Below are 26,435 nucleotides of genomic sequence, written 5' to 3'. Positions count from 1 at the left end.
CACACCATTGTAAAGCAATTATACTCCAATACAGATGATAAAAATAAAAAAATAAAGGAGAAAATAAGGAAAGCATGAACCTTGAATATAGTGACCATCTTACCTAAGAGATTACTCAACAGCACAGTACCTTGGTCTGGGTCATCACCAGGGTGAACACGGAGTGAGAGCGGGAGCTCTTATCATTCATGCCAGTGGCCGCAGTTGCCTTCCTCTTATTTCCCAGTTCCAGCCAAATCTAGTGAGAAAGGAGAGAAGGAGGTCAGGCCTGCAGACAGGGGCTCACCCGAGCAAAGTAAAGCGAGCACATATATGTACACATTTATAAGCAGCTTATAAAATAGAAATTAAATTAACACATGCTTATTTCAGGATTTGCATTCGCAGTGTCTATTTTTTTTCTGTCATAGAAATTTGAATGAGGACATCATATCTTTAAAAGGCGATTTCTATAACTCTAAACTGACCTGATCGATTTAAATTTTTAGTTTATAAGAGTAATTCTTTTGCTTAAAGTTTACACAAACAAAATCAGTTCCTTATAAAGTAACCTTTTATTTATGCAAACAGCAAGTCAGGGGAGATATCCTTATGACTATTTATGACTGTGCGCTTCCTATCTAGTGGAGAGAAGATCAGTTACAATGGACCTTACCTGGATATCAGCGTAAGAGCCGACAACATTCCTAGTTCACAAAAGCAAAGGACAAAATCAGTTTTACTCATGACCACACCCCTGTTCTTACAGAACAGCAGCCACCTTTCAACCACGTCATTACTCCGTGAACACCACAGTCGAAGAAGCCGTAGGCATTAGTATACGGATTCTTACAGGATCTTTCATTTGCTCCATTCTAAAAGGTAGGTAATAAAATAATGTCTTCACTTTAACAAATTTTAAGAAGCATGATGCTTCTTAATATGATGAAGCACCCGAGCATCTTAACATTGTACTATCCAAGTCTAAATCGTGAGACCAAAAGATAAACTTTAACCAATATGTACAGGCAAAGGCATAGGTACAGGTACCTGTATATATGGGTGTGGTTAGGCGTAGGTAGAGGTCCAGGTAAACGTATAGGTACACATATATATGGGTGTGGTAGTGCGGGTGCGTATGGGTCTCAGCACAATCCCAGATTTACTAAATGGAGCTGAATTTTTTCTAGCCACTTCTCTTTTCCTTTAAGAAAGCATTTGGGACTTCCCTGGTGGCACAATGGTTAAGAATCCACCTGCCAATGCAGGGGACACGGGTTCGAGCCCTGGTCCGGGAACATCCCACATGCCGCGGAGCGACTATGCCCGTGCGCCACAACTACTGAGCCCCCGTGCCGCAACTTCTGAAGCCCACGTGCCACAACTACTGAAGCCTGCTGCTCCTAGGGCCCGTGCTCCGCAACAAGAGAGGCCACCGCAATGAGAAGCCCACGCACCGCCACGAAGAGTAGCCCCCGCTCGCCACAACTAGAGAAAGCCCGCGCTCAGCAACGAAGACCCAACGCAGCCAAAACTAAATAAGTAAAATAAACAAATTTATAAGATAAAAAAAAATATATATATATATATATATATATATACATATAAAGAGAAAGCATTTGGAGTTGAAAACCAAATAAATGACTCTCAGCATATCTCTAACTCTAAACATTGAGCTCAGCACCTTCTCGCCTCCACAGCTTAAAGTAACAGATAAAAAAAGCGGCTCGAGAGGGAAGGCTTAACTTAATGGGTTAGCAGGGGAAAGGGAGGAAAGTCAAATATTTCATACACAGTATAATTAATGCTCTACGCAAGGCACTTCACAGGTGCCGTGAGAGATATAAACACATATAACAACAAGCAGCTAACACTCTATTTAGAAAGAGGAGGAACATTTAACTGGATAATATTAAGAGGAGAAGACTAAGTAATGACGCAGCGTTTCACGGCTGGGGAGGCCGCCGAGAGCACAGCGGTCATGGGCCCTGGCTGCACACACTCACGTGGACAGGCCCTCGACGTAGGGACCGGAGGCCGGGTGCTCCCGCACTCTCAGCTGTGGGCAAACATGAGCCACATTAACAGCAAGGCAAATACTTCATATAAAAGAGAATTTCAAATGACCCTTTTTTTTTCTGTATTTAGAACCTACAGTGAAGAGATTTGCCTCTACCCGGAAATAAATATAAAGGTCCTCACAGAAACACATCTGTAAGGCGCTAGGAAACTGCCTCAAGACCACAAACTGTTCACATCTGCACAGTATTTGACAATATACCATAACATCAAATATCTTACTAGTTTTTTATTCCTAAGTCCTGCCGTAGCTATTGTTTATATGCTTTTAAATCGCTTTCTAAAATATGTGCAATAAATTTCAGACAGTTAACATTTTCTTCCGTTTTACATTATACATTTTAAACTTTGTGAGCAGAAATTTAAAAACACGTAGAAGTCAGAGAAGGAAATGCCAAGTTTTGTATGAGTCTCTTGATGTTGCCAAAAGCAAACGGCATGACCTTGAGCAAGTCAAGTGACCTCTTCAGATTTTAGCTTCTCGCTCTCCACAGCCCTTTTCAAAGTCAGAAATTTTTAATTCTAATAGCGGTTGTTTAAAAAGTTGATGCCTTTGTGAAACTTTCTACTTCACAGAAAATATTAGCTATCAGGTATCAGTTTGCTAAATAATCGAGTGAAGTACATGTTCTACAATAACAAGACAGTTTTTTAAACTTTTGTTCTTTTTTGGCTTTGCAGACTTTTAGGGATTTGGTATTTGACATAAGTGGTCCAACTGAATCTTGGAATGTTTTGTCTTTAACTTCTACACAATACTTGCTTAAGTAAAATGAGGTTACAGTTAATAACTAGTTTAATGTCCACCAACAATAATGTTCAGCTTACTTAGTAAATAGCAATGTAGTTAGACTGTAGATCTCAAGCATTTGCTATCATATGCATTTTAGTAATTAAGCTATATACCATCTTGAGAACCAATATAATTACATGCATCAATAAAAACAGAAATTAAAAACAAATAAGTTTTTAAATCTTACTGTTTGCTTTCTCTGCCCATTTTCACCTTTACAAACCAGAAGGTCGTGAATTTTTTCATTATATACTTCAAAGAAGCTCATTTCAAGGTGATAGCTGACCTAGCAGGAACAGAAACACAGCATACAATTTATTTGAAAAGTTCTTGCATTCTTTACAAATCATATCTGATAACAGTCTAGTAACCAGAATGTATAAAGAACTCTTACAATTCAACAACAGAAAGACAAACAACCAATTAAAAAATAGGCAAAGGACTGAACAGACATCTCTGCAAAAAAGATACACAAATAGTCCACAAGCACATGGAAAGGTATCCAACATCGCAAGTCAGTAGGGAAATGCAAATCAAAGCCACAGTTAAGAAACCACTTCAGACCCACTAGGATGGCTGTAATCAAGGAAACGGAAAACAACAAATGCTGATGAGGATGTGGAGAAATCGGAACCCTCCAGTGTTGCTGGTGGGAGCGTTAAATGGTGCAAATGTCGTGGAAAACAGTGGGCAGTTCCTCAAAAGGTTAAGCGCAGAATTACTGTATAACCCAGCAATTTCACTCTTATCTACCCAAAAGAATTACAAATAAATTCAAATTAAAAATTACTCAAATAGGGATTTCCCTGGTGGTCCAGTGGTTAAAAATCCGCCTTCCAACGCAGGGGACATGGATTCGATCCCTGGTCGGGGAACTAAGATCCCACTTAGTTGCTGCGGGGCAACTAAGCCAACGCCGCAACTACTGAGCCTGTGCGCTCTGAAGCCCACACGCCACACCAAGAGAGAAGCCCGTGCGCACCACAGCGAGTCCACGTGCCGCAAGGAAAGATCCTGCGTGCCGCAACTAAGACCCGACGTAGCCAAATAAATAAATAAATAGTTTTAAAAATTACTCAAATAAAAATTGTACCCAGCTGTACAGCTGTGTATTGTAATAGCAACAGTATTACAAAAGCCAAGAGATGGAAACAGCCTAAATGCCCATCAACTGATAAAGAAGATGTGGCGTGTATATGCAATGGCCTATTACTCAGCCATAAAAAGGAACGAAGTGTCAATACCTGCTGCAACACCGACGAACCTCATGCTGCACGATATTCCACTTACAGGAAACGTCCAGAATACGTAAAGCCACAGAGACAGAAAGTAGGGGCTGAGGGGAGGGAAATCAGTGGTAACGACTTAATGGTACATGGACGGTCTCCTTTGAGGGTGATGCAATTTTTAGATCCAGATAGAGGTGGTGGTTGCACAACATTATAAATGTACTAAATGCCACTGAGTTTTATATTTTAAGATGGTCAATTTTATGTTATGTGAATTTTATCTTAATATAGGAAAATTTCTCATTTCAACAACAAAAGTCCTTGCGTTTCTTACTAACTTCTAGGAACTTCACCTAATTCGATCCACCTTAGTATGTGCATGGCTTTGGACTATGTGAGAAGGATATACAGAAGTATACGGCAAGGTTCTCGCCCACGAGTTTCCATCTCAGAGAAACATAACATACCCTCCAACAGATAAGACAGAGCAATAGAAAATTAAGAACCAAAATGAGAAATCATGACCATAAATAAAACGGCCAATCAGAAAGGGGAGATGCGGGTGCCAGAGAGGCTGGGGAAGGAGGAGAAAAGGATGGGAGGCATGAGGAACGCAGCGGCTGGACCCTGTGGGCGAACACTTGATCTGCTAAGTGAGGATCTTAAATCAGATTGTGATTCCTGACTGCGGCAAAAAACAATCACCAGACTCAGTAGAGCTGAGCTTCTCCTCCTTTTGACTCTGAAAGACAAGGTATAAAAGCCAAAAAGGGAAAATTTGCTTCCATGTAGCTTTTCTGAGTTAGGGCATGTTTCCTTGTTAGAGAAATAAATTTCACCCACAGGCCCAAAGTGAGTCAACAAACACCCAGCGCTAAAGAAACTAGAAGCTTCAAGGGAGATCAGAGAGATGCAGGCTCAATTCACCAAGTATTTATTGGGCCTACCAGGCACACAGCACTCTTCTAGGTGCCATGGGAGAACCTGAGGTGAACTGGACAGGCTTCATCCTCAGAGAAGTCACAGTCTAATTGGAGATGCAACACAGCACTTGAGTAACACAGACGGAAGGATACAGTTAACGTCCCGGGAGAGGAACAAAGCACTTCCGGGTAGAGATCAGGTACAGGTGAGCCCATGCAATTACAGGTTATTTACGAGGGCTGTGGATACAGGTATCGGGGCTCAGAATTCAACAAACATGCATTAACATCTATTATATATCAAACAGTGTACTGTGTTATGGGGCTTCCAGGGGGCCTTGGAGAGGAAGATGCCGTGGGAGGGGAGCTGCGAAAGTGAGGAGCTCACATCGCAGAGGATCATACTTTCTCCACTCCTTCGAGGCGCCTGGCGTCTGTGGCTATACCCCCTCCGTGACCCCCACCCGCATGCTGTTATCTTCTACCACCCTGAGTAATCCAAATGGACAAAACCACAGTCACCTCGCTGGGCTCCCCATGTGCCAGGCGCTGTTCAAAACCGTTCACACAGGCGTACACATTGCACACTCACAACAAACCTAGGAGAACGTCCCCCTCATCCCCAGGCTCTGCGCTGAAGCACTCAGAGAAGTGAAGCACACTGCTCGAGGTCACACTTCGGGCAAAGTGATGGAACCTGGATTCCAGCTCAAGCCGTCTCCAAAGTCCACGCTCTGAACCGTTTCATGTGTTCCTCTCACTGACAAAGTCGTTCCCCACACCTGGAGCGCCCCAGACCCGTGACCACTCCAGAGACCCCTCGCCTTCGCCTGCTCTCCCTCCCTGGCTTCCACCCCCTCTAAACGAAACAGATGCTAACAGAGGGGCCTAACCCACGGGCCACGCCTCCTCTAAGGGCCCCGTGCCCCCAGCTTACATGTTCCCACAGCCGCCGCCCTCATCCTAACCTAGTATTTACTTCACTTTATTTAGCACCTCACTGACGGTACTCGACTGTGTACTGGCCCGTTTCTCCATCACACTCTCTTCACTACAGGCACTGGGTCTTTCCACTCCGTGCTCCCAAGTACAGCACAACATTTTCCCAAGTCCCCTTATCATAAGAATCACGAGGAAAAGTATGAAAATTATAAACTCCCAGGCTACCCCCTAAACCAACTGAATCAGAATCTCCAGAAGCTTTTCAGCAAGTACACCCACACACACATTCCTAGGGGCTCTTATCCTCAAGCAAGTTTCGGAAAAACTGGTCTAACAGGCTGCCCAGCAAACAGCTGGCCACCCTAGGACCAGGTGAGAGGGCGTGGGCATCCAGCACTGGGGCAGTGCGGGGCACGAGCGAGGCTGTGACCTCCACTCCGGGCTGAATCTGCACGTCACTCCTCTCTCTCCCACTGTCGCCGTCCTAATGTTGACGCCTGCCGTCCTTAGGGAAGGCCGTGCCGCCCCCCCGCCGCAGACACGCACGACGGGGCGTAGCTACCGCCACGCGCACCCCACACCCACGGAGGTGACTGGGCAGAGAAGGCGGAAGAGAGGACCCTGCACCCCTGTCCAGCAGGAGGAACCGCCTCTGAGTCTAGAGCCCCCGTCCCCCAAACCACTGTCCGAAAGGAGAGCGACCGGAAGCTACAACATCTTCCACTGAGTAGCTCCTTAGCGGCCACGACTCTGACTTCAACTTGGTTTGACCGTCTTCTAGTCTAACAAGGCTACGGATACTATGAGAACATACCTCCTGGGTTTGTTTTCTGGCTATTTCAGCAAAAAGACCTTCACAGAATCTTGGAATTATTCCTGGTTCTTCACTAAATCCCATCATCCTGGAAAATACATTATGAATAGGAGGAAGTAAAACTAATTAGGTTTTTAAGTTCTTTGGGGAGAAAGTAAACCTCAATTTCCTCTTCTGTAAAACGGAAATAAGAACTATCTAATTCAGAGCCTTTAGCACAGGGCCTGGAATATAGTAAAAACTTAATAAGTGTTAGCTACTATTAAAATTTGAGTATTTCCTTCTAGGACAGGTATTATTACCATACCGTTGATCAGATGACTTGCTTGTAATTCTCACAACAATACTTCCAATTAACCTCTCTGGGCTTCAGTTTACACAAGAAAGAGTTTATAGTAAAATGGGGCCAACGAAACAATATCTCACGCATAAACAGAAACCCAGAGACAAAGTAACTTGCCCAAGTTTGCAGAACTAGTATGTAAAATGGTGAGATTTGCGCCCAGACCTGTGCAGTTGCAAAACTATATTCTTTCTATCAAACTATGCTGCTTCTCACAAAAAGTGTAAACATTTCTGGATAATCGGACTTATGATACAACTTACGTATAGGACTTTCCAGAGCCAGTCTGACCATAGGCAAAGAGACAGGTGTTGAAGCCTTCAAAGGCCTGTTCCAGGAGCGGGGCTGCCAGTGCCTTGTACACGGCCGTCTGGCTCGCGAAGCGGGGATGACATTCATCAACGGACCAGAAGCAAAGGTCGTAAACAAAACTGTACACCTGTCTCATGCTGGGATGTTCCACAGCTATTTCTTCCCCATTCAGGAAGACCACCTGGGATGCTTCTTCACTCTTCTCTCTTTAAAAAGAAGTGCAGAGAAAAATATCATTACTATAATTATTCTGAGTATTTTTCCCACAGAATATAATAAGGACCTCAAACTAGTTAAATACAACGTTACTCCAGGGCAAGATGATTCTTCAGTTTCATGTGGAAAATGCAGATCAGCACACGTAATAACAGTGGGTTTCCAAAATCTATTTCCTGCAGCTCCAGTGCCACTGCTCAAAGGGAAAATGGAGTTCCAGATTGCTTCTCTGGAAAAATGTCCCCTACTTTTACAGGATTCTCCATCTTTTTCCTTTTCTCTTAGGCTCTCCCTTTTCTCATCCTGCCTACTATAATCTACCTGTCTCAGCAGTTCAAACCTGGAAATTTGTTTGAATATATTATAAAGAAATTTTGGAGGTACAAATCTATATAAAGCTGGTAAGAAACACAATTTCAACAAACTCAGTTAGATACAAGTCTGAACCATAAGCGTCTTTGGGCTACTAGTTATGTTTCTATGAATCCGAAGGTCCCTCCTCCTTTAAATGATCTCTTTGGGTCCATCTAAGACTTAGTAGGAAATCTTTCACTGGCTCCAGAGCTGCAGAAAAACAACATCAGTCCTTGTCTGGCCCCAGATCTCTCCTCCGCCCCCCACTCTGCTTTCGATCAGAAACTACTGCGGAAACCACCTCCCTCATCCTCCCCCGCGGGCCTGCTACAGGCGCACCTGCCGCGTCTGGAATCAGCACGCGGTCCCTTGCTCCATCCTCTCCAGGGCAGCCACCCATCCTGGGCTTGTCCCCTCTGCCCCTCTTCCCCGCACAGTCTTGAGGCTCTTCGGTACTGAGTTCTCTCGCCTTATCACCAACCCCACATTTTCAGCTAAAAGGCTCACAGCCCTCTGGAACTTGCCTTAGCTGCTGGCCGTTTAGGTTCAAACCAGAGGTCCGTGTGCACTGCCGGGTCACCATACCCTCCTCTAACTCACTTAGGTCCACAACTGAGTTAAAAACTACTGACTCTGTGAAGTCTTCACAGTCATCTCTCCAAGTATGTAAAGATAACCAGATGCCACATTCACACTGGGCGGGTCGTCTTTTGCAGCGCAACCCGTAATCTGTGAGTGTCTCGCCCACAAGCACTTTTGGGGAGAGATTTTTTTTTTTTGCCATCAAAATCAAATCTAGTAAATGAGTGAGCGTATAACCACCACACAGCAGAGATGATGAGGGGGTGACCACCACTCTGGAAAGGGTTTTGGAAGGGCATCTTTGGGGAACGAGTGACCTGTTGTGTCTCTTTTCAAGGGGACGGTAGAGATCCCACCGTACATTACAGGTCTGAAAGCAGCTGTAGCTGCGTTAGACTGGAGTCATTCTGACTTGTAAAGAGCGGTATATCCAGAGAAGCGTAGGTCTGCAAAATATGGTGGTTCCGATTTTTAATTTTACAGCCGATCATCAAAAATAATCCACACACTACAACTGAACCGAGAAGTTCTATCTATATAACAGAATCACCAGCCAGTTTGAAAATGCATGAGCACACTGACTTCCCAAAGGCAGAGAGGAACTGGACACGCTCCACGCCACCAGCCTGGCCTTAGACAGAAAGGGGCACGTACCGCGTGCTGAAAGGCCTGACTCTGACGGCCACCGTCACTTGACTGTTTTCCACTTTTAGGGGGTCTGCTTCTGTAGAGGTTCTCCGAAGTGCAGTTTCTTCTTCAGGAAGGAGTACATTTTCTCGTGACCGCTCCCTTTTATCTGCGAGAAGAGAACTTTTTGGCCTTTGTTTAACTTGAAGGGCTGGCATCCTGTTTTTCAGAACTGACGCAGCTGGGCTCTTAGACTGAGGAATGCCACGCTTGGGTGTCGGTCTGTGCTCTGTAACACACTTCGAAGGTGTTCTTTTCTCTAAGCTTTCAAATTTAGGTGCAAGTTTCGCACCATCCTTCCCAGCACTTCTGTGATGTAAGCTTCCCGTTCCTGACACTCTGATATCCAACTTGCTCTGAATAGGTTTTGTTGCCAAGCGTCCTGATCTAACAGCTTCAGTCTGACTCTGGGAACCAGCGGGTGGTCTATCACTTAGGGACTTAAGGGCAACATTTTCCTCTGTCCCACTGACAGCGGAAAGCGTTTCTTTGTATTTTCCACCAGCCTTCACTTCAGGGTCTTTTGGGTCTGCAGCTAAAGGTACAGAAGGTGTGACAAGAAAGTTTCTATCATTATTTACAGTCTTTACATTTATACTAGTTTCTGGTGAAACACAATTGTTTTCTCCTTTACCTCCCACATTCTGCGCTGCTTTCCACTTTTCCACAGAATCTGTCTTAGCCCGATGTTGTAACGCAAGACGTGTTTCTGCTGTTTTCGCAGTTGTGTCTCCCAACTCACGACCAAGCAGAGAGGATTCTTTGCTCCTTGTCACTCTCCTCTGAAGTGTTAACCTACCCACAGGGTTAGGGGGAAGGGGTGTATCTTCCGTTTTTTTACAGGCAGAGATAACATAAGTCCTATTTATGTCTCTGGTTTTACTTGCGGATATCAATAACGGATCATCATTTTCACATTCCGACGTATCCGACTTTGAACGCAGCTTCAGCCTGCTACCGTGGGGGAGGACAGGCAGCGATGAACTCTTTGGGGAGGAAGGGATACCAAGGATATTGCTGTCATTTCTACTATGTGCAGTGTAAACTGACATTGTGGCAGCAAGTTATTTTTAGAAAGGATGTTGCTGAAGAAACTTTAAGCTCTTCTTCGGACGTTCACTTAACTTCCGGCCATTCCTTCTGCATCAGTTTCCAAAATTATCTGCTAAAATTAAATAAATAAACAAAATTTAGATGGCACAGACTACGAATAGGCCGTAAAAACATGAGAACCTTCCACGGTGAAAGTAACTGCTCAGAGCAGTACATCAGAGTAGGTCATGATCTCCAGCTCAGATACTGTTCCCATGCAGCTTCAGACAAACCTCTGACCTCAAAGAGCTTGCAGTCATTACTTACAATCATTACTCAGCTGAGCTCCCATGAGGTGCCAGGCCCTCTGATGGACACTATGGATTTTCAAAGGCAAGAGCCCTGTTTTCATTTCCTTAGTCTAGAAGGAATGCACAGATAACACTTGTATCAGGCCAAATGTGCCAGGTGACTTTAAAGATGTAAAAAGCACATGTCGGGGGCTTCCCTGGTGGTCCAGTGGTTACGACTTCGCACTTCCACTGCAGGGGGCACGGGTTCGATCCCTGGTCAGGGAACGAAGATCCCGCATGCTGTGTGGCACAGCCAAAAAAAGAAAAAAGAAAAAAAAAAGCACACGTCAAAGGCATAAGAACGGCCAACAAGCACATAAAAAGATGCTCAACATCACTAATCATTAGGGAAAAGCAAATCAAAACTATAATGAGATGCCACTTCACTAGCTCATTAGAATGGCTACTATCAAAAAAAAAAAAAAAAAGTGTTGACAAGGATGTGAAGAAACTGGTACCCTTGTGTATTGCTGATGCAAAATGGTACAGCCACTATGGAAAACAGTATGGACCGTCCTCCAAAAATTAAAATTACCACATGACCTAGCAATTCCACTTCTGGGTATATACCCAAAAGAAATGAAAGCAGGGTCTCGAAGAGATATTTTTATGCTCATGTTCATAGCAGCATTATCCACAATAGCTAAAATGGGGAAGCAACCCAAGGGTCCAATGACCAATAAATGCATTACCATAATGTGATATATTCATACGATGGAATATTATTCATCTTTTAAAAGTAAAGAAATTCTGCAATATGCTACAATATGGATGAACCTCGAGGACATTATGCTAAGTGAAATAAGCCAGTCACAAAAGGACAAATAACATCACTTATATCAAGTACATAGAGTAGTTAAAATCATAAAAACAGAAAGTTGCCAGGATCTGGGGGAGGGGAGAACAGAGAGTTAGTGTTTAATAGGTATAGAGTTTCAGATTTACGAGATGACAAGAGTTATGGGTATGGATGGTAGTGACGACCACGCAACAATATGAATATATTTAAGGATGTACACTTAAAAACGGTTAAGATGGGGCTTCCCTGGTGGCGCAGTGGTTGAGAGACCGCCTGCTGATGCAGGGGACACGGGTTCGTGCCCCGGTCCGGGAAGATCCCACATGCCACGGAGCGGCTGGGCCCGTAAGCCATGGCCGCTGAGCCTGCGCATCCGGAGCCTGTGCTCCGCAACGGGAAAGGCCACAACAGTGAGAGGCCCGCGTACCATAAAAAAAAAAAAAAAAAAAAGGTTAAGATGGTAAATGTTAGAAAAGAGAATATGTCAGCAAAGGTTTTTTTTTAAGTACCCCCAGCCTGGGGAGCAGGGAGGGGGACTAATGGGGACAGTCCAGCACCAAAGTTAAAGACCGGAGTGAAGCACTTCTGCATCAGCTGAATGCACGTTACATGCAAGAATGCCTCAGAGAGATGAGTTTGAGAGGTGTCACAGACAGATTATTCCCAAATAAGTAGCAGAGACAATAAATATGATAAATGCTGTAAATTAATTGCTTGTGCTGAGAAAAATTATGCAGGATTAGTTACGTAGACAGCCTGCCCTTTAGCAGTTAGACAACAAAGTAGACAGGAATGTACGTAACTGTGTGTCAACAGCAGCGACCCAGCATTCATGTTTAAGAGAAAAGAGAACTGCAGTGACAGCTAAGAGGTCTGGCTTCTAGTCAACGCTGAATCAAACTGGTTATATTGATGTAAACAAGTCTTTACATTTGCATGCCTGATTCGAACTTGTAAAATGACACCTGATCATTGACACATATTTCATTGTGAAAGTAAATAAAGGAAACCTCATTTAAAATAGAACTGGGGGATCTGAAGAGCAGCTCTCATGCTTTATCCCTTGCTATGTTTTACGGACTCTACAGGAAGAAGCTACTTCACATCCCAGAGCAAAGAGGAAGAAAGGTTTCCTCGTTGCCTATAGCAACCGCCCAGCCAATGAGAAAATGCGCAGCTCAGCCACTAGGAGGTGATCACCACCCGGACTGTCGTTCAATTCCCTCCTTTTCTTCACACAGGCAGACCTGTCTTAGGCGCTTTGCTGCCCCATACAGATACTGCGCTTTTTACAAACTAAAGGTTTGTGGCAACCTTGCATCAGCAAGTCAGAGCCATTTTCCCAAGTGCATCGGCTCACTTCATGTCTGCGTCGCGTTTTGGTAATTCTCACAATATTTCAAACTTTTTCATTAGCGCCCTACTTGTTATGGTGATCTGTGATCAGCGGTCTTTGATGTTACTACTAGGACGCACTGAAGGCTCTGATGATGGTTAGCATTTTTACCATTAAAGTGTTTTAAATGAAGGTATATACATTGTTTTCTTAGACACAATACGATTGCACACTTCATAGGCTACAGTATAGCACAAATATAACTTTTATATGAAACAAAACATTCCTGTGACTCCATGGGTGGTCTCACGGAGCCCACACTACCTGGGAGGTGCCGGGACAGACAAGCCCCTCTCCTCTGCTCTGGGCTGGTCCACCCTTTCTGCTCCAGCGAGCTCACCCTGAGCTGCAGTTCTCTGCTGCTCCCACACAGACTCTTCCTGCTAATCCAGCAACTGGCTGTTGTGTTTTTAAAGTCGACCCCAGAGATTACGGCTCTGGAGGAACAAAATAACAGAGGTTCACTTTCAAGTAAGCCTTTGAAGGTTCTAAATCACTAACAGTCATTACCGGAAACTTCGCCAGGACCTAAGCATCTCCCGTCACCTTTTTAACTAAAAGCAGGGAATCTTCCTGTTACGGAAGCAAATACAAAGGCAAGAAGAGATTGCGGACCTTCAACCGCAGCTGAAAACCTGCTGCTACTTACACGGAGCGAGATGGCTCTTTGTTTGCGGGGTGGGGGGGTCGCTGTGAGACCGGAGGGAAGAGGGGCCCAGACCCCGGGACCGGTTCTCAGCGGTCACTCCGGGACCGGGACAGCGACGCGCCCCGAAGGCGGCCCCGGCGGGGGCAGCGGCGCGAAGGGCGAGGCCCGGTCCCGCCCCTGTCCCTCCTGGGGGACCCCTCCCGTCCCCCTGGGGGACCCCTGCCCCGCTCTGCCCGGACTCCCGAGCCGCTTGGCCGCCCCCCGCCGCCGCCCGCACCGACGCACCGCCCCCAGGCCGCAACACCTACCTCTCGCACCCTACCTAGCAGGCCCCAGACCTTCCCGCGCCGCTCACGCCTCCGCCGCCGGCCAGCGGTTTGAACGCGCGCCCCGCCCTCTGATTGGCTGCCGGGCGCCGCGCAAGCACGTCCCCCCGGAAGCGCACGCCCGTAGCGTGGATCCGAGCTCGCATCTCCTAGGCAACAGGCCCGCCCCCCGGGCTGCGCGCACGGAGCTGGGCGCGGCCATAGCCGCGCAGGGAGCGCCCGCCCTCGGTTGGGCTTGGACTAGGAAGCGGGCAGCGGCGCGCTTGTCCAGCCTCGGTGCACAATGAGCACAGTCCGTCCGCCTCACAGCAGGACTTCTCGGTGCAGAAATGGCTGTTTGCCCCCAAGTGAACCAGAATCATTCACACTTTTCCAGGATTTCCTGTGCAAAGCCTGGTGATGGGAAGTGCGCTAAATGTCTTACATGGAATTTTTTCAGTTAATCCTGAATATCTTACGAGGTAAATATTAATATGATTCCTCAGTTTACACATGAGGGACTGAGGTTTAGAGTTAAACTTGTGAAAAATCAGACAACTAGCAGGCGGTGTAACTAGAATTCCAAAGCCCACGTCGTGAGATATAACTTACTTTCTATAAATATTACAATAAGATTTTGAAGCATGAAAAAACAATAAAAATACATGCTGAAAAATAACCAGATCTGTGAGAGGGACTCTAGTCCAGAAAATATTATAAGGCAACTATATTTTTTTAAACAGCAAAAAGTGCAGATAATGGAAATGTATTCAGTAGGATAGAGAAACAGAAATGGACTCCAACTCTATAGAAAAATTGAGTGCATGATAAAGTACTCATTCTAAAGCTCACTTTAAAAATCATGCTAAAATTTATTAAAATTAAGTTATAGAGCAACTCAGGAAAAAAGAATATTGTATTTATCAGATATATGGGGAAATGATCAAGTCTAGAAGCAAAAGAAGATATGGCAAAGGAAGACTGACAAATACATTAAAATTTTAAACTTAAGTATAGTTCAAAATAACAAAAATAAAATGTAGTAAACTAACTAGAAAAATACATTAAGTGTGACAAGATGTAAAGATCTCTTTCAATGTTATAAGGCAAATAAGTTTACAAAAAGAAAATAAAATGTAAAAATGGGCAAAGGGACTTCACGCAATAAAGAATTCATATACACACAAAAATAATTCAGATAAAAATAGAATGTAAAACCCAGCCATTAAATGCAAGTGTCAAAAAAAAAGAGGTACAAGTGAAAAAAATGTTTTTTAATTTTGGTGCTAGTGATTTTGCATCAGAGTTAAAAGTACACATTTCTAGTGACAGCAACTGGTAAGCTTCTTGAGGGCAAGGACCACACCCATTCACAGTGTATCCCTACTGCTTAGTGTAAGGCCTAATATATAAAAGACGCTAAATAAATATTTGTTGAGTAAATATCAAACCCCTCTAGAAAGCAATATGATAATGTATTGAAAGAACCGTAAAGAGATTCATATTCTTTGACCTAGTTACTGCACTACAAAACTTTATTCTTAGAAAATATTTCAATGGCATCCTAAAAGTTTGTAGACCCCAAACTGGAAAGCTCTCAATGGCCAACCATGAGAGAATGATTTAAATGGTTAAAAATGAGGGCAAAAAATAATAAATTCTATTACAACAATTAAGTAGCATTAAAGTTACAATTACAAATTAACTAGAAGCAGACAGTGTGTGGCCTAAAGACCAGACACCGCCCCAGGCTGTGAGCCCAAGATGGAGAGGGGCCTCATCTATGTCACCCTGTCTCCCCAGTGCCTGGCACAGAGAACTTTCACAGGTCGCTAGCCACACTTCCCCCTTCTACTTGCTCTGTACGAAGCCCCCGATTCAATTCCAACCACAGGGATAATACTCCACAGAATCAAGGGCCACCTGTGAGCCACCTCCGGGTTACACAAGAGGGATTTGGGTCTTTTATATATTACACTGACATGGTGCTTCTCTCTTCAGATCCTGCCCACAGCTGACCAGCAGGCAAAGTCACTTCTGGGGACCTCAGCTTCCTCATCTGGGAACTGCAGATGTTAATCACCCTAAAGAGATGTCATGAGGATTAAATTAGATAGTGCGTGCAAAGTGCTTAGCATCGAGCCGGGCACAGGATTACGCTCCATAAATGTAAGCTACTAAATTGCATCGCCTAAAACCACTCTCCAAAGCGCTGCAGGGCCCTGGCCAGTGTTGACAAACTGCAATTGTACATTTACAGGCTCTCCGTAATGACACATCTTACTTTATGAAGGCTGAGGATTATGATTTAATCCCTAGAAATAACCACAAGATGAAACAGCGAGTCCTTTTGTACTGGACTCACTGGAGTCTATTAAAAATCAGGAGAAAGCAGTGACAAATGATTTCCAAGGGGGAGCAGAACTAATCTCCATTTTGCTTTAATATGATTAAAATTTTTTAGAACTTCAGATCATCTATGCTTTTTGATGGAAGACAAGGAAAAGGAATCTATACAACTGAAACTAACATGATATTGCAAATCAACTAAACTTCAATTTAAAAAAATAAAAATAAAATACTATTGAACTAAAAAAAAGAAAAAGGAATGTAGAAAGTTCAGATTCAGTCACACAAGATTCCAGGGCGAGCATCCTGAAGGAATCTCATTTCATCTCAAATGCAATGAAATGAAATGAAATCTCAGGGCCTCTAGTCCTGGCCTGCTGCCCGACTTTGAGGACGTGCAGCCCTTCCAACACCCACACGACACTGGTGGTGTCAGAGCTCTGCCCTCCAGTTCAGGCAGAGGGAATGCTTCCTTACTGGTGACACAGCAGCTGTTTAAAATGCCCTATAGTTCAAACCTGTTTTCAGATTTGACTTATTAAAATAACGCCTCCTTTGGGAGTCTAAAGTTACACAGTCTGCTTGCCACTCAGATTACCTCTCTGACACTTGGCTTCTTGACCTGTAAAATGAGGGGATATCATCAACAATAGCTAGAAAAATCAAACTAGATAATGCACGTGAAACCATCTGAAACATGCGACACATTACTGCATGTAAATTTTAATTGACAGATATATAGATATATAGATATATAGATATTTTTTTTGCGGTACATGGGCCTCTCACTGTTGTGGCCTCTCCCGTTGCGGAGCACAGGCTCCAGACGCGCAGGCTCAGCGACCATGGCTCACGGGCCCAGCCACTCCGCGGCATGTGGGATCTTCCCAGACCGGGGCACGAACCCGTGTCCCCTGCATCGGCAGGCGGACTCTCAACCACTACGCCACCAGGGAAGCCCCCTGATATATGTTTCAACTGTATATAGTTAACTTAGATATTTGTGAGAATTAAAATAGATAATGTGGGGAATTCCCTGGCGGTCCAGTGGTTAGGACCCGACGCTTTCACTGCCATGGGCCCAGGTTTGATCCCTGATCAGAGAACTAAGATCCCACGAAGCCAGGAGGCCAAAAAGAAAAAAAAGATAATGTGTATGAAAATTGCACACACATTGCGTGGAACAAAAGGCCTCCATAAACGGGAACTAAGAAGCAACTGTGGCTTTCGTCATCTAAGGTAGCTCTACTGGTAATATTTTTGGCTTAGTTTGTGACCTCATTTGCCACCAGCTGCAAATGTTTCTTCATTTCAGCCCTTGTTTAGGTCTTGGCCTCAGAGAAACAGGCGTCCTTCCTGCTGCTTAGGGCCAGTGCCACACCTGTATCCTGGACACAGCTTCCACATCTCCCCAGGGACCTCCCTGCAGCACATCCCCGACTTCCCTCTACCTTCAGCATCTCTCTCATATGAAAAAGAAATCTTTTAAAGATGCCCCCAGCCCTCCTCTTGGAGGCCTCTGGCTGCTGTTCTATCTCTTCACGTCTAGGTTACCTTACGGGGGGTTGAGTAGGTGTTGGGCAGGGGGGATCCGCACATTGGGTTCATGTGATGGAGACCGCATTGGTCAGGGCTGCCACGAGCTTCAACACTGAACAGGGCTCTGCTCTGCAAAATAAGTGCAGACACATCGTCACCAAGGTCACCAGCCTCACTGGCACCTCTAATAAAAGTCAACCTGCAGAGCACGTGCAACTTGAGCTCTGTGCAGTATTTAGATGACTGGTCACTGCTCCCCTTCAAATCACTCTTCTGCTGTTTTCTGAACTCTCTCTCCTCAGCTTCAGAGTCTCCTGCACCTCCCTCTCAGCCTCATTTCACTGCTCTTTCCTCTAGTGAAATGGGAAGCTAAAGAACAAAACAGAAAAACTGGTTTGGGGGTAGGAATCAGCGTATTTTCTGGGAAAGTTGAGATTGAAGTGCCAATGTAGATGTCCAATTGGATAAATGCAAGTGATGGCTGGAGCTCTGGCAGCTATTTTGGACCATGAGGACAAAGGCCACACCCTAGGGATGGAGTAGGACTTTTTGGAAGGAGCCTGGATCCCTGATGACAGGGAGTTCTATGTCAAACCCTGGACTGCCTACTTCCTGACTTCTTTTACACAGACAGAAATAACCCTTTTGTTTTGAAAGCTACTTATTTGGGCTTCCTGTTTTTGCAGCCTCATCCTAACTAATGCAACTCCCATTACCTACAAAATAAAATTCAAACATAACTTTAAAAGCCCAATGATTTGGTCCCTGCTCAACCTTCTACTTCATCTCTTACCATCGCCCTTCACCCCTAATCACTTGTACTTTATCCTCAGCCATTCAAACCACACATCATTCTCTGAATACGACTCTGTGTCTTTGCATGAGCTTCTTAGTGTCAGGGAGCAGGTGCCCTCCCCGAATCTGAGCCTCTGCAGAGATTCCCATCCAGGAAAGATAGTTTTCTAGAAGTTCCACAACATGAACCAGGCTGACAACAGACAAACTCTTTTTTTTTTTTCAGACAAACTCTTAACTTGAGCAAAACCTGTTCCAAAAAATCCATGGTTATTCTGAAAATGAAAGGAAGTATTTTTTAATCCACCAGAGGGAGACAAACCAAAAGAAAACATGTAGAAAGTGTTCAGAAGTAAAGCAAGCACATCTGAAACCTTCTATTATGTTAAGATTTAAAGAAAAATGATTAACTCATGCTAATTAATGGTCTCTTAGGATACAAATCTACAATTTACCCAATTTCATAATTTTTAAATTATTAAAATGAGGATTATTTTCTGGGTGTGTAGGTGTTTGTTGTATCTGGCTGCATTTTGGGGTCCATAACCAAATAGGACTATGGGGATTAATTCCAAAGCCCAGATGGGAAGTGGAGGAGAAGTGATCAGAGCTGAGGTCCGTCGAGGCTCAGTGGGGGGAACTGAGGCGGGGTCTCCGTGTGTAGTTTCCTCACCTGTGAAACTCAATGACTGGATTAAATTATCCAATAAACCAGGAATTCCTGAGTCTCTTCTTTATGTAAGATGCATACCTTATCTCATTTAATTTCCATAACCCTGTAAGGCAGGTACTATTATTGTGATTATTGCTGTTTGACAGATGAGGTAAACTGAGTTTCCAAGTTGTTAAATAACTTGCCTGATCTTATTAGCCTATTAAGTCACAGAGCCAAGTTCAGAATTCAGGAAATTGGGCACCATTGCTGGTGTCCTGCATCACTACCCTGACCTGTTGTTTTTACTAAGATTGTTTCCAATTCTCACATTTCTGTGGCACTGTGATAAGCACAAGAGTTAAACAAACATTAAGGGTAGTTTTAAATCTGTCATATTTTCTATTTTCTTTCTAAATTCTAGTGCATGTTAGACCAACAGTCTTGGAAGCAGGCATATAGCAGGCTTGTGTGTTTTGATGAGGCTGATGAAAACCTTTATGATCAGTTTCATAAGCTAAATACATTTAGCAACACTGCCAGGAATTTTAAAAGAAACAATGACATTAAGTGAGTAATCCTTTTTTTTTTTTTTTTTTTTTTTTAATACAAAAAGAACTCAGGGATTAGTCCAGCCGCTCTTTTCTCTTTGAATCCTGCTGGTTTCATTCCAGAGAAGATGAGTAAGATTTAGAACCGTTGTCAACCCCAAAGTCTACCAGGTAACCTATTTCTACATAAAGGGAGCTCTGGGGCTCACTTAGGAGGAACATTTTTTTTTTTAAACAGGCCAAGTTTGACCTTCGATCAGGTGTCTTCTCCCCTCTGTGCTTTGCCAACATGGCCCAAGGTCATTTTTGACATCCTGTTAAAAATGGTGCTGACTCTTCCAAGTAGAATTGGAGCTATTTTTCCAAAGTGGAGAATGAAAGATTTTGTGTCACTTAACTTTCAACAAGTTTAAAAAGATGGCCTCAGGAAGGATGTTGAATGTGTATAAATCACTCAGTGGTCCATCTTAAGCCCCAAATAGTTTAGAATCACATAGCTTTTATTGTTAAATTGTAATCCTAGGAGTATCTAGAATTATCTAAACTGATACAAATTTAGCTGTTTTTATAACCCCTTTTCAGTGTGTGTTCATATAAATGAGTTTTCTCATTTAAAAAACAGCATAAAAAAGGTTGTGCTGAGTGACTGCTCCTCTTATCTGTGGTTTTCAAAGGGCAGCTGTCAAATAAGGGGCCACCTGGATGGCTAGAATTATACATCATGCCAGGCTTTTCAGTGGGAGAAAAGGCGGGCTTGTCAGTCTCACAGCTTCATGAATCATTCCATGCCCGTCCACATGCCTTTACCCATTTGCAGAAGGCTTCATTTTTTTTTTCTGGTTTTTTTTTTTTTTTTGGTTTAAACCACAGTCTGTTCTCTGACTCACTCAGGAAAAAAAGAGATCCGCCATCAGAAAGAGTTCTGCATTTTTTTTCTTTTTTTCGGATCTAATGGTCTGGGGCTCCACAGAGACTGTAGTGTTCTGTTTGGATTAATGTCTCTCAGTTTCCTGCAGGACAGAGATGAATAATGATGGTATTTTCCATCCTCTGTGATAACAGTGTTTCCCCCAAGCCATGGTGAAGGTTTGTGTGCACTTTATGGGTTTCATTCCTATGAAATGATATGAAATAATGTCCACAGAATTAGTCTTCTCCACTGCGTCCTTTATTTCTCCCAGCTGCATGTCTTCAATATTATTAATTAAATTTCTGTACCGCAACTGTTCATTGGCCCCAAACGTCCACTCCAATTGACAACAGTCAGGCCTGAGCAGTTTGAGATCATTTTCCTGAAAAAAGAAAGTGAAAACAAACGATCAGTTTGCACCCAGTCTCCTGAATTTAACAAGGGGGAGTGCAAACTGCCGCCCTAGGAATCTGTTCCACTATTTGAAAGTCTAAAGGAGGGCTGTCCAATATGTCAGCCACGTGAGAACTTTAAATCCTGTAGTAGCCATATTAAGAAAAGGAAAGGAAAAGGTTTATTCATTTTAATAATATATTTTATGTAACCCAACATATCAGAAATATCATTTCAATACATAATCAACATAAATTTATTAAACTGAGGTAGAGGTGGTTTACAATATTATATACATTTCAGGTGTACAACATAGTGATTCACAGTTTTTAAAGATCACTCTCCATTTATTGTTGCTATAAAATATTGGCTACATCCCCTGTGCTGTCCAATACATCCTGTAGCTTATTTATTTTATACATAGTAGTTTGACCTCTTAATCCCCTACCTCTATCTTGCCCCTGACCCTTCCCTCTCTCCACTGGTAATCACTCATTTGTTCTCTATATCTGTGGGGTCTGTTTCTTTTTTGTTATATTCACTAGTTTGTTGTATTTTTTAGATTCCACATATAAGTGATATAATACACTATTTGTCTTTCTCTGTCTGACTTAGCATAATGCCCTCCAAGTCCATCCATGTTGCTGCAAATGGCAAAATTTCATTCTTTTTTATGGTTGAGTAATATTCCATTGTGTATATATATATGTGTATGTACCACATCTTCCTTATCCATTCATCTGTCGATGGACAACATAAAAATTATTAATAAGAGATTTTATGTTCTTTATTCAGGACGCAAGTGTGTACCTTACACTTCCAGGACCAACCGCATTTTAAGTGCCTAAGAGCCATAATACTGGACAGTGCAGGTGTAGGGGATCTCCCTCCCTCCCTCCCTCTCTCTCTCTCTCTCTCTCTCTCTCTCTCTCTCTCTCTCTCTCTCTCATTGCATATAGGAATAACAGAGCAGGGTCTTAGGATGTGGGTTCAAAATGTATTTCGTCAATCACAGGGTAATGGCATTCTAGCTGGACGAAGCGGACAGAGTTCCACAGCTCCGATCTCCGGCTGCACACGCCATGGTCTCTCACCTCATCTGTCTGGGCTTTTGTTGGTCCTGCTCCCGGCAGGTCTGTAGTTTGAGGCTGTTTCAGATTTCATGAATTTGTATCAATAACTTGCTCACAGCTCAAAGGTACCTGACTCTGCTCAATTAATGCTAATTTCAAAATCATTCCATTTCCTTTTTCTTGGTTCAAATCCCCAGCTCTCTCCCTGCAATTGATTTAGAAGCTCTGATGCAAAAACACACAACAGAGAGAAGAACCAAGTCAGCAAAAGACTGAGGGTAAAATCATGAAAAGAATTGGGGGAAACCCTCTCAGAAACTCGCGACACCTGAGCTAAGGGGTAAAGGTTCTGTGCTCAGCTCGGGAAGAGGGTGAAAATGCAGGTTCCTGAGCTGCAGGCCAGCCTTCCCTCTCATTTCTCCTGTTCCCCTTTGAACACAGGACTCCGCCTTGTGTTAAGCCCCTTTCTGAGTAGCTGCAAGCCCAGGGTTGCCCCCCAGATTCTAAATGAGGCGTGAGAGGTGCCTTTATGGAGAGCCCCCAGTGCCTTGGCTGCTCTGGAAGGAAATCCCGTTGGCAACTAGACTCTGGATGATATTATTTTGCCCTCGGGCTCTTTCCTCATTATTTTCAGCAGTTCTCCCCGTTAAGGCTCCATTTAAATGTATTATGGATTCTGCTTGAATGGCTGACCTTCCAGCTTTGCGAGACTGAATTTCATTAGCCTCGTTTCTGCCCGTTTCCCTAAACTGTTTGAATCTTTAGTAATCTGGCCCATTCCTGGAATGTGGCAACTGATACTCCTTCCTCGCTGGCTCAGCTCTAAACTCACCTTCTTACCTGAGGACACCATGAACTCAATTCTCCCTTTGTGTGACAGGTACCCAGCACGGGGCCATCAGGATGGCACAGGGCCCTGCCTTGCCAGGGTGGTGGGCGCCAGTCTGAGTGTGGGCGCCTGGTCTGGACCCTCCAGGCTGTGCTTCTCTCTCTCCCCGCCCTGCACCTTGGAGGTGGAAGGAGGGGAGATGGATTCCGCATTCATTCCACTCGGCTCCAGCTAAAGTTTCATTTCTGCTTCCATTTCCAGGAGGGGAGAGGTTTTTCCTTGAGAAATAAACTAGGCAGTGGAGGGGGGTTCCCTTTCTCTGCACTGTCCCCCCTAACTCCCTGCAGGTGCCTCCCTCTACCCTACCCCGGCTTTAATGATCCGTCAGCACAGATTCTGACCCAGTGGGGCTGCCTGCTGGTCTGGGGGCCCTGGGCTGATGCTCGGCCCCACTCAGTGCCCTGCACTCAGCTTTAACCAACTCCCGTCCCTCCCAAACCTGTTCCGTGTTTAACCACAGCAGCCAGGTCTGCTACTTACAAACACACAAACTCCACACTTCCGCTCCACCTCCAAATCTGAAAGAATTAAAAGGAAATTTAGTAACCATTTACCCATAAATAAATATGAAATCTGTGCATGATTTTATTTTTTTGAACACTATTTTTTTTAATTCAAGTATAGTTAACTTACAACATCATATTATCAATAGTTTCAGGTGTACAACATAGTGATTCGATATTTTATAGATTATACTCCATATAAAGTTACTAGAGGGCTTCCCTGGTGGTGCAGTGGTTGAGAATCTGCCTGCCAATGCAGGGGACACGGGTTTGAGCCCTGGTCTGGGAAGATCCCACATGCCGCGGAGCAACTAGGCCCATGAGCCACAACTACTGAGCCTGCGCGTCTGGAGCTTGTGCTCCGCAACAAGAGAGGCCACGACAGTGAGAGGCCCCGACAGTGAGAGGCCCGTGCACCACGATGAAGAGTGGCCCCCACTCGCTGCAACTAGAGAAAGCCCACATGCAGAAATGAAGACCCAACACGGCCAAAAATAAATAAATAAAATAAATAAATAAATAAATAAATAAATTTTTAAAGTTACTATAAAATATTGGTTATATTCCATTTGCTGTACATTACTTCCTTGTAACTTATTTTATAGTTTGTTTTCTTTTTAAAAAAATTTTTATTGGAGTATAGTTGATTTACAATGTTGTGTTACTTTCTGCTGTACAGCAAAGTGAAGCAGTTATACATATACATATAGCCACTCTTTTTCAGATTCCTTTCCCATATTGTGCTTTTTTTTTTTTATTTTTATTTTTTTGGCTGCACAGCGTGGCATGTGGGATCTTAGTTCCCCCACCAGGGATTGAACCAGAGCCCCCTGCAGTAGAATTGTGGAGTCTTAACCACCGGACCGCCAGGGAAGCCCTGCGCATTATATTAAAAGGACATATAGTGAAAATCTCCCAGCGCTCTCCTCATAGGCTACACATTTCCCTTCTTACTATTCTTCCAAAGGTACTTTCCGTGTGTGTGTGTGTGCGCGTGTGCATGCACACACACACGTATGTAAGATGCTACTTTCAATTACAAATTTTCTGCATCTTTTATATTTTTGCATTCATAAAAGTCATAAACTACTCTAATTGTGCGAAACATCTCAGAAATCATAACAATTGTTTACAATCGTCTTAATTTCCTCCCCACAAAGCACCACATTCAATTAAATGCACTCAGTTGCCTAACTCAAATCATAGCAGCTTTGTCAGTTCTAAAATGCTGCCCTGGTTTCAGAATTCACTTTCTTATTATTTCCTGATTCCAAGCATTTACAGTTGTCTGTAATCCCAATTAAAATATCACCAGGATTCAAGGGAAAAAATGTGAAAACATTCCCTCCCTCATTAAGTTGCCCTTCCGTAGCAGATTCTTGGCTTTCCTTTGCTTGTGCTGGTAGACAGAGCAACGCCAGTGACACATCAGTTCCTGGCGGCCAGCTGCTAATTGTAGCTCCTGGGATGTGTCCCCGTTTCATCTCCAGGCTGTGATGTTCGGTGCTGTCCCAGTGCAGAAGAGCTGATTTGGGCTGGGAGCAGTGGGGAGAATGCTGTACCGTGCCCTCAGGTGGAGGAGCGATCCGGACTCCGGCCAGAAGGACTCAGGTTCGCTGTCACTGTCAAAAGCGTGCCGAAGTTTTCTGAGCAAGGAAACATCAGAGAAGTAGTGAAATTATCCTCTAAAAATATTCTCCTGCTCTGGATTGGAGAGATCCTGAGTGACAGGGGTCCTAGAATTAACAAGCCAGTTTGGAAGCAGCTAGTAGAATTTGAGTTGAGGTGATGATGGAGTCCCGGGCTTCCGTAGCAGCGTAAGAATCTGGACATTTTGAACGAAAACCAGAAGGACTTGGTAACTAAGCTGATAACGTAGGCTAGGGAGAGAAATGGGCTGATGATGACTCCCTGATCTTTCTTTTTAATTGAAGTAGCATTGATTTACAATGTTGTGTTAATTTCTGCTGTACAGAAAAGTGACTCAGTTTTATATATATATATATATATATATATATATATATATATATATTCTTTTTTATATTCTTTTCCAATATGGTTTATCCCAGGATATTGAATATAGCTCCATATGCTATACAGTAGGACCTGTTGTCCATCCATTCTATATGTAATAGTTTGCATCTGCTAACCCCAAACTCCCAGTCCATCCCTCCCCCACCCCTGCCCCCTTGGCAATCACAAGTCTGTTCTCTATGGATGGCTCCCTGTTCTTGAGCATAGGAAGCAGCTGCACCACAGACAACAGGGAAATTGGAAAGGGGGAAACTGGCTTTTTGCAAGGAAGGTGGTCAGTTTGGCTCTAGACAGGTCCAATTTGAGCCAAAGGCTCAGTGGAGAATTGAAGATCTATACCTAGGGCACAAATAAAAGGATAGGATTGCAGATTATATATATATAATGTATGCTTTTGTATATATATGCTTTTATATATATATATGTATGCTTTTCTTATGGAATATAGTGTTTCAGACACATCAGATGTAGACCAAATAATAATGAATTTCCATGCCCTCAGCACTGGCTTCAATAATGATCAGTTCCTGGCCAAATGAGTTTCCTCCAGACTCCTCCACCCTGTGTGATTCTGAAGCATATTCCAGGCAGGGAGAGACTTAAAAGCCGGAAGCACAGAACATGTAGATTTGGGAAGACCTCAGAGGAGTTTAAAGCAATCCTTTTCTCATCTTACAGATGAGAAAAGCTAAAGATTAGAGATAGAATTAATTTCCTCTAATGAAAAAAATTTGCAGAAGGCTTTGCCAAGTTTTCATCTTTCTGAGATGAAGTGAGAAAAAGAAGGATATGCAAACTTTTTGGAAAGCTAAAATTCAAAAATTTAAATCATTGCTTGTAAACATTTTACAAATGACTGTCAACACACCCAGAAAGTAAACATTTGTCTTATACTGACTTTATTTGTAATTCTGTCCAATAACACCACATGTGCCGTTATAAAATAGGTCCTCCCACCCA

The 26,435-nt window shown here is 43.7% G+C and overlaps 1 protein-coding gene across 1 annotated transcript in view; it reads right to left on the bottom strand.

Moving 5' to 3' along the window:
- The window catches only part of KIF14 (kinesin family member 14), a 50,870-nt gene extending 36,994 nt beyond the window's left edge, over positions 1–13,876 (bottom strand). The window contains exons 1-9 of the mRNA XM_081218796.1: positions 13,791–13,876; positions 13,098–13,270; positions 9,221–10,418; positions 7,366–7,620; positions 6,760–6,847; positions 3,039–3,137; positions 1,986–2,038; positions 656–686; positions 131–238 (exon numbers count right to left, since the gene is read on the bottom strand). Of these exons, the coding sequence (XP_081074922.1) occupies positions 131–238; positions 656–686; positions 1,986–2,038; positions 3,039–3,137; positions 6,760–6,847; positions 7,366–7,620; positions 9,221–10,305 (1,719 nt within the window). The 5' untranslated portion in view covers positions 10,306–10,418; positions 13,098–13,270; positions 13,791–13,876. The remainder of the gene's footprint in view (positions 1–130; positions 239–655; positions 687–1,985; positions 2,039–3,038; positions 3,138–6,759; positions 6,848–7,365; positions 7,621–9,220; positions 10,419–13,097; positions 13,271–13,790) is intronic.
- Positions 13,877–26,435: the final 12,559 nt, after the last annotated feature.

The sequence above is a fragment of the Mesoplodon bidens genome (assembly GCF_964165515.1).
Source record: "Mesoplodon bidens genome assembly, chromosome: 2".
Taxonomy (NCBI): Eukaryota; Metazoa; Chordata; class Mammalia; order Artiodactyla; family Ziphiidae; genus Mesoplodon; species Mesoplodon bidens.
The sequence above is the reverse complement of the archived record's forward strand: the minus strand, read 5'-3'. Positions and strand labels throughout refer to the sequence as shown.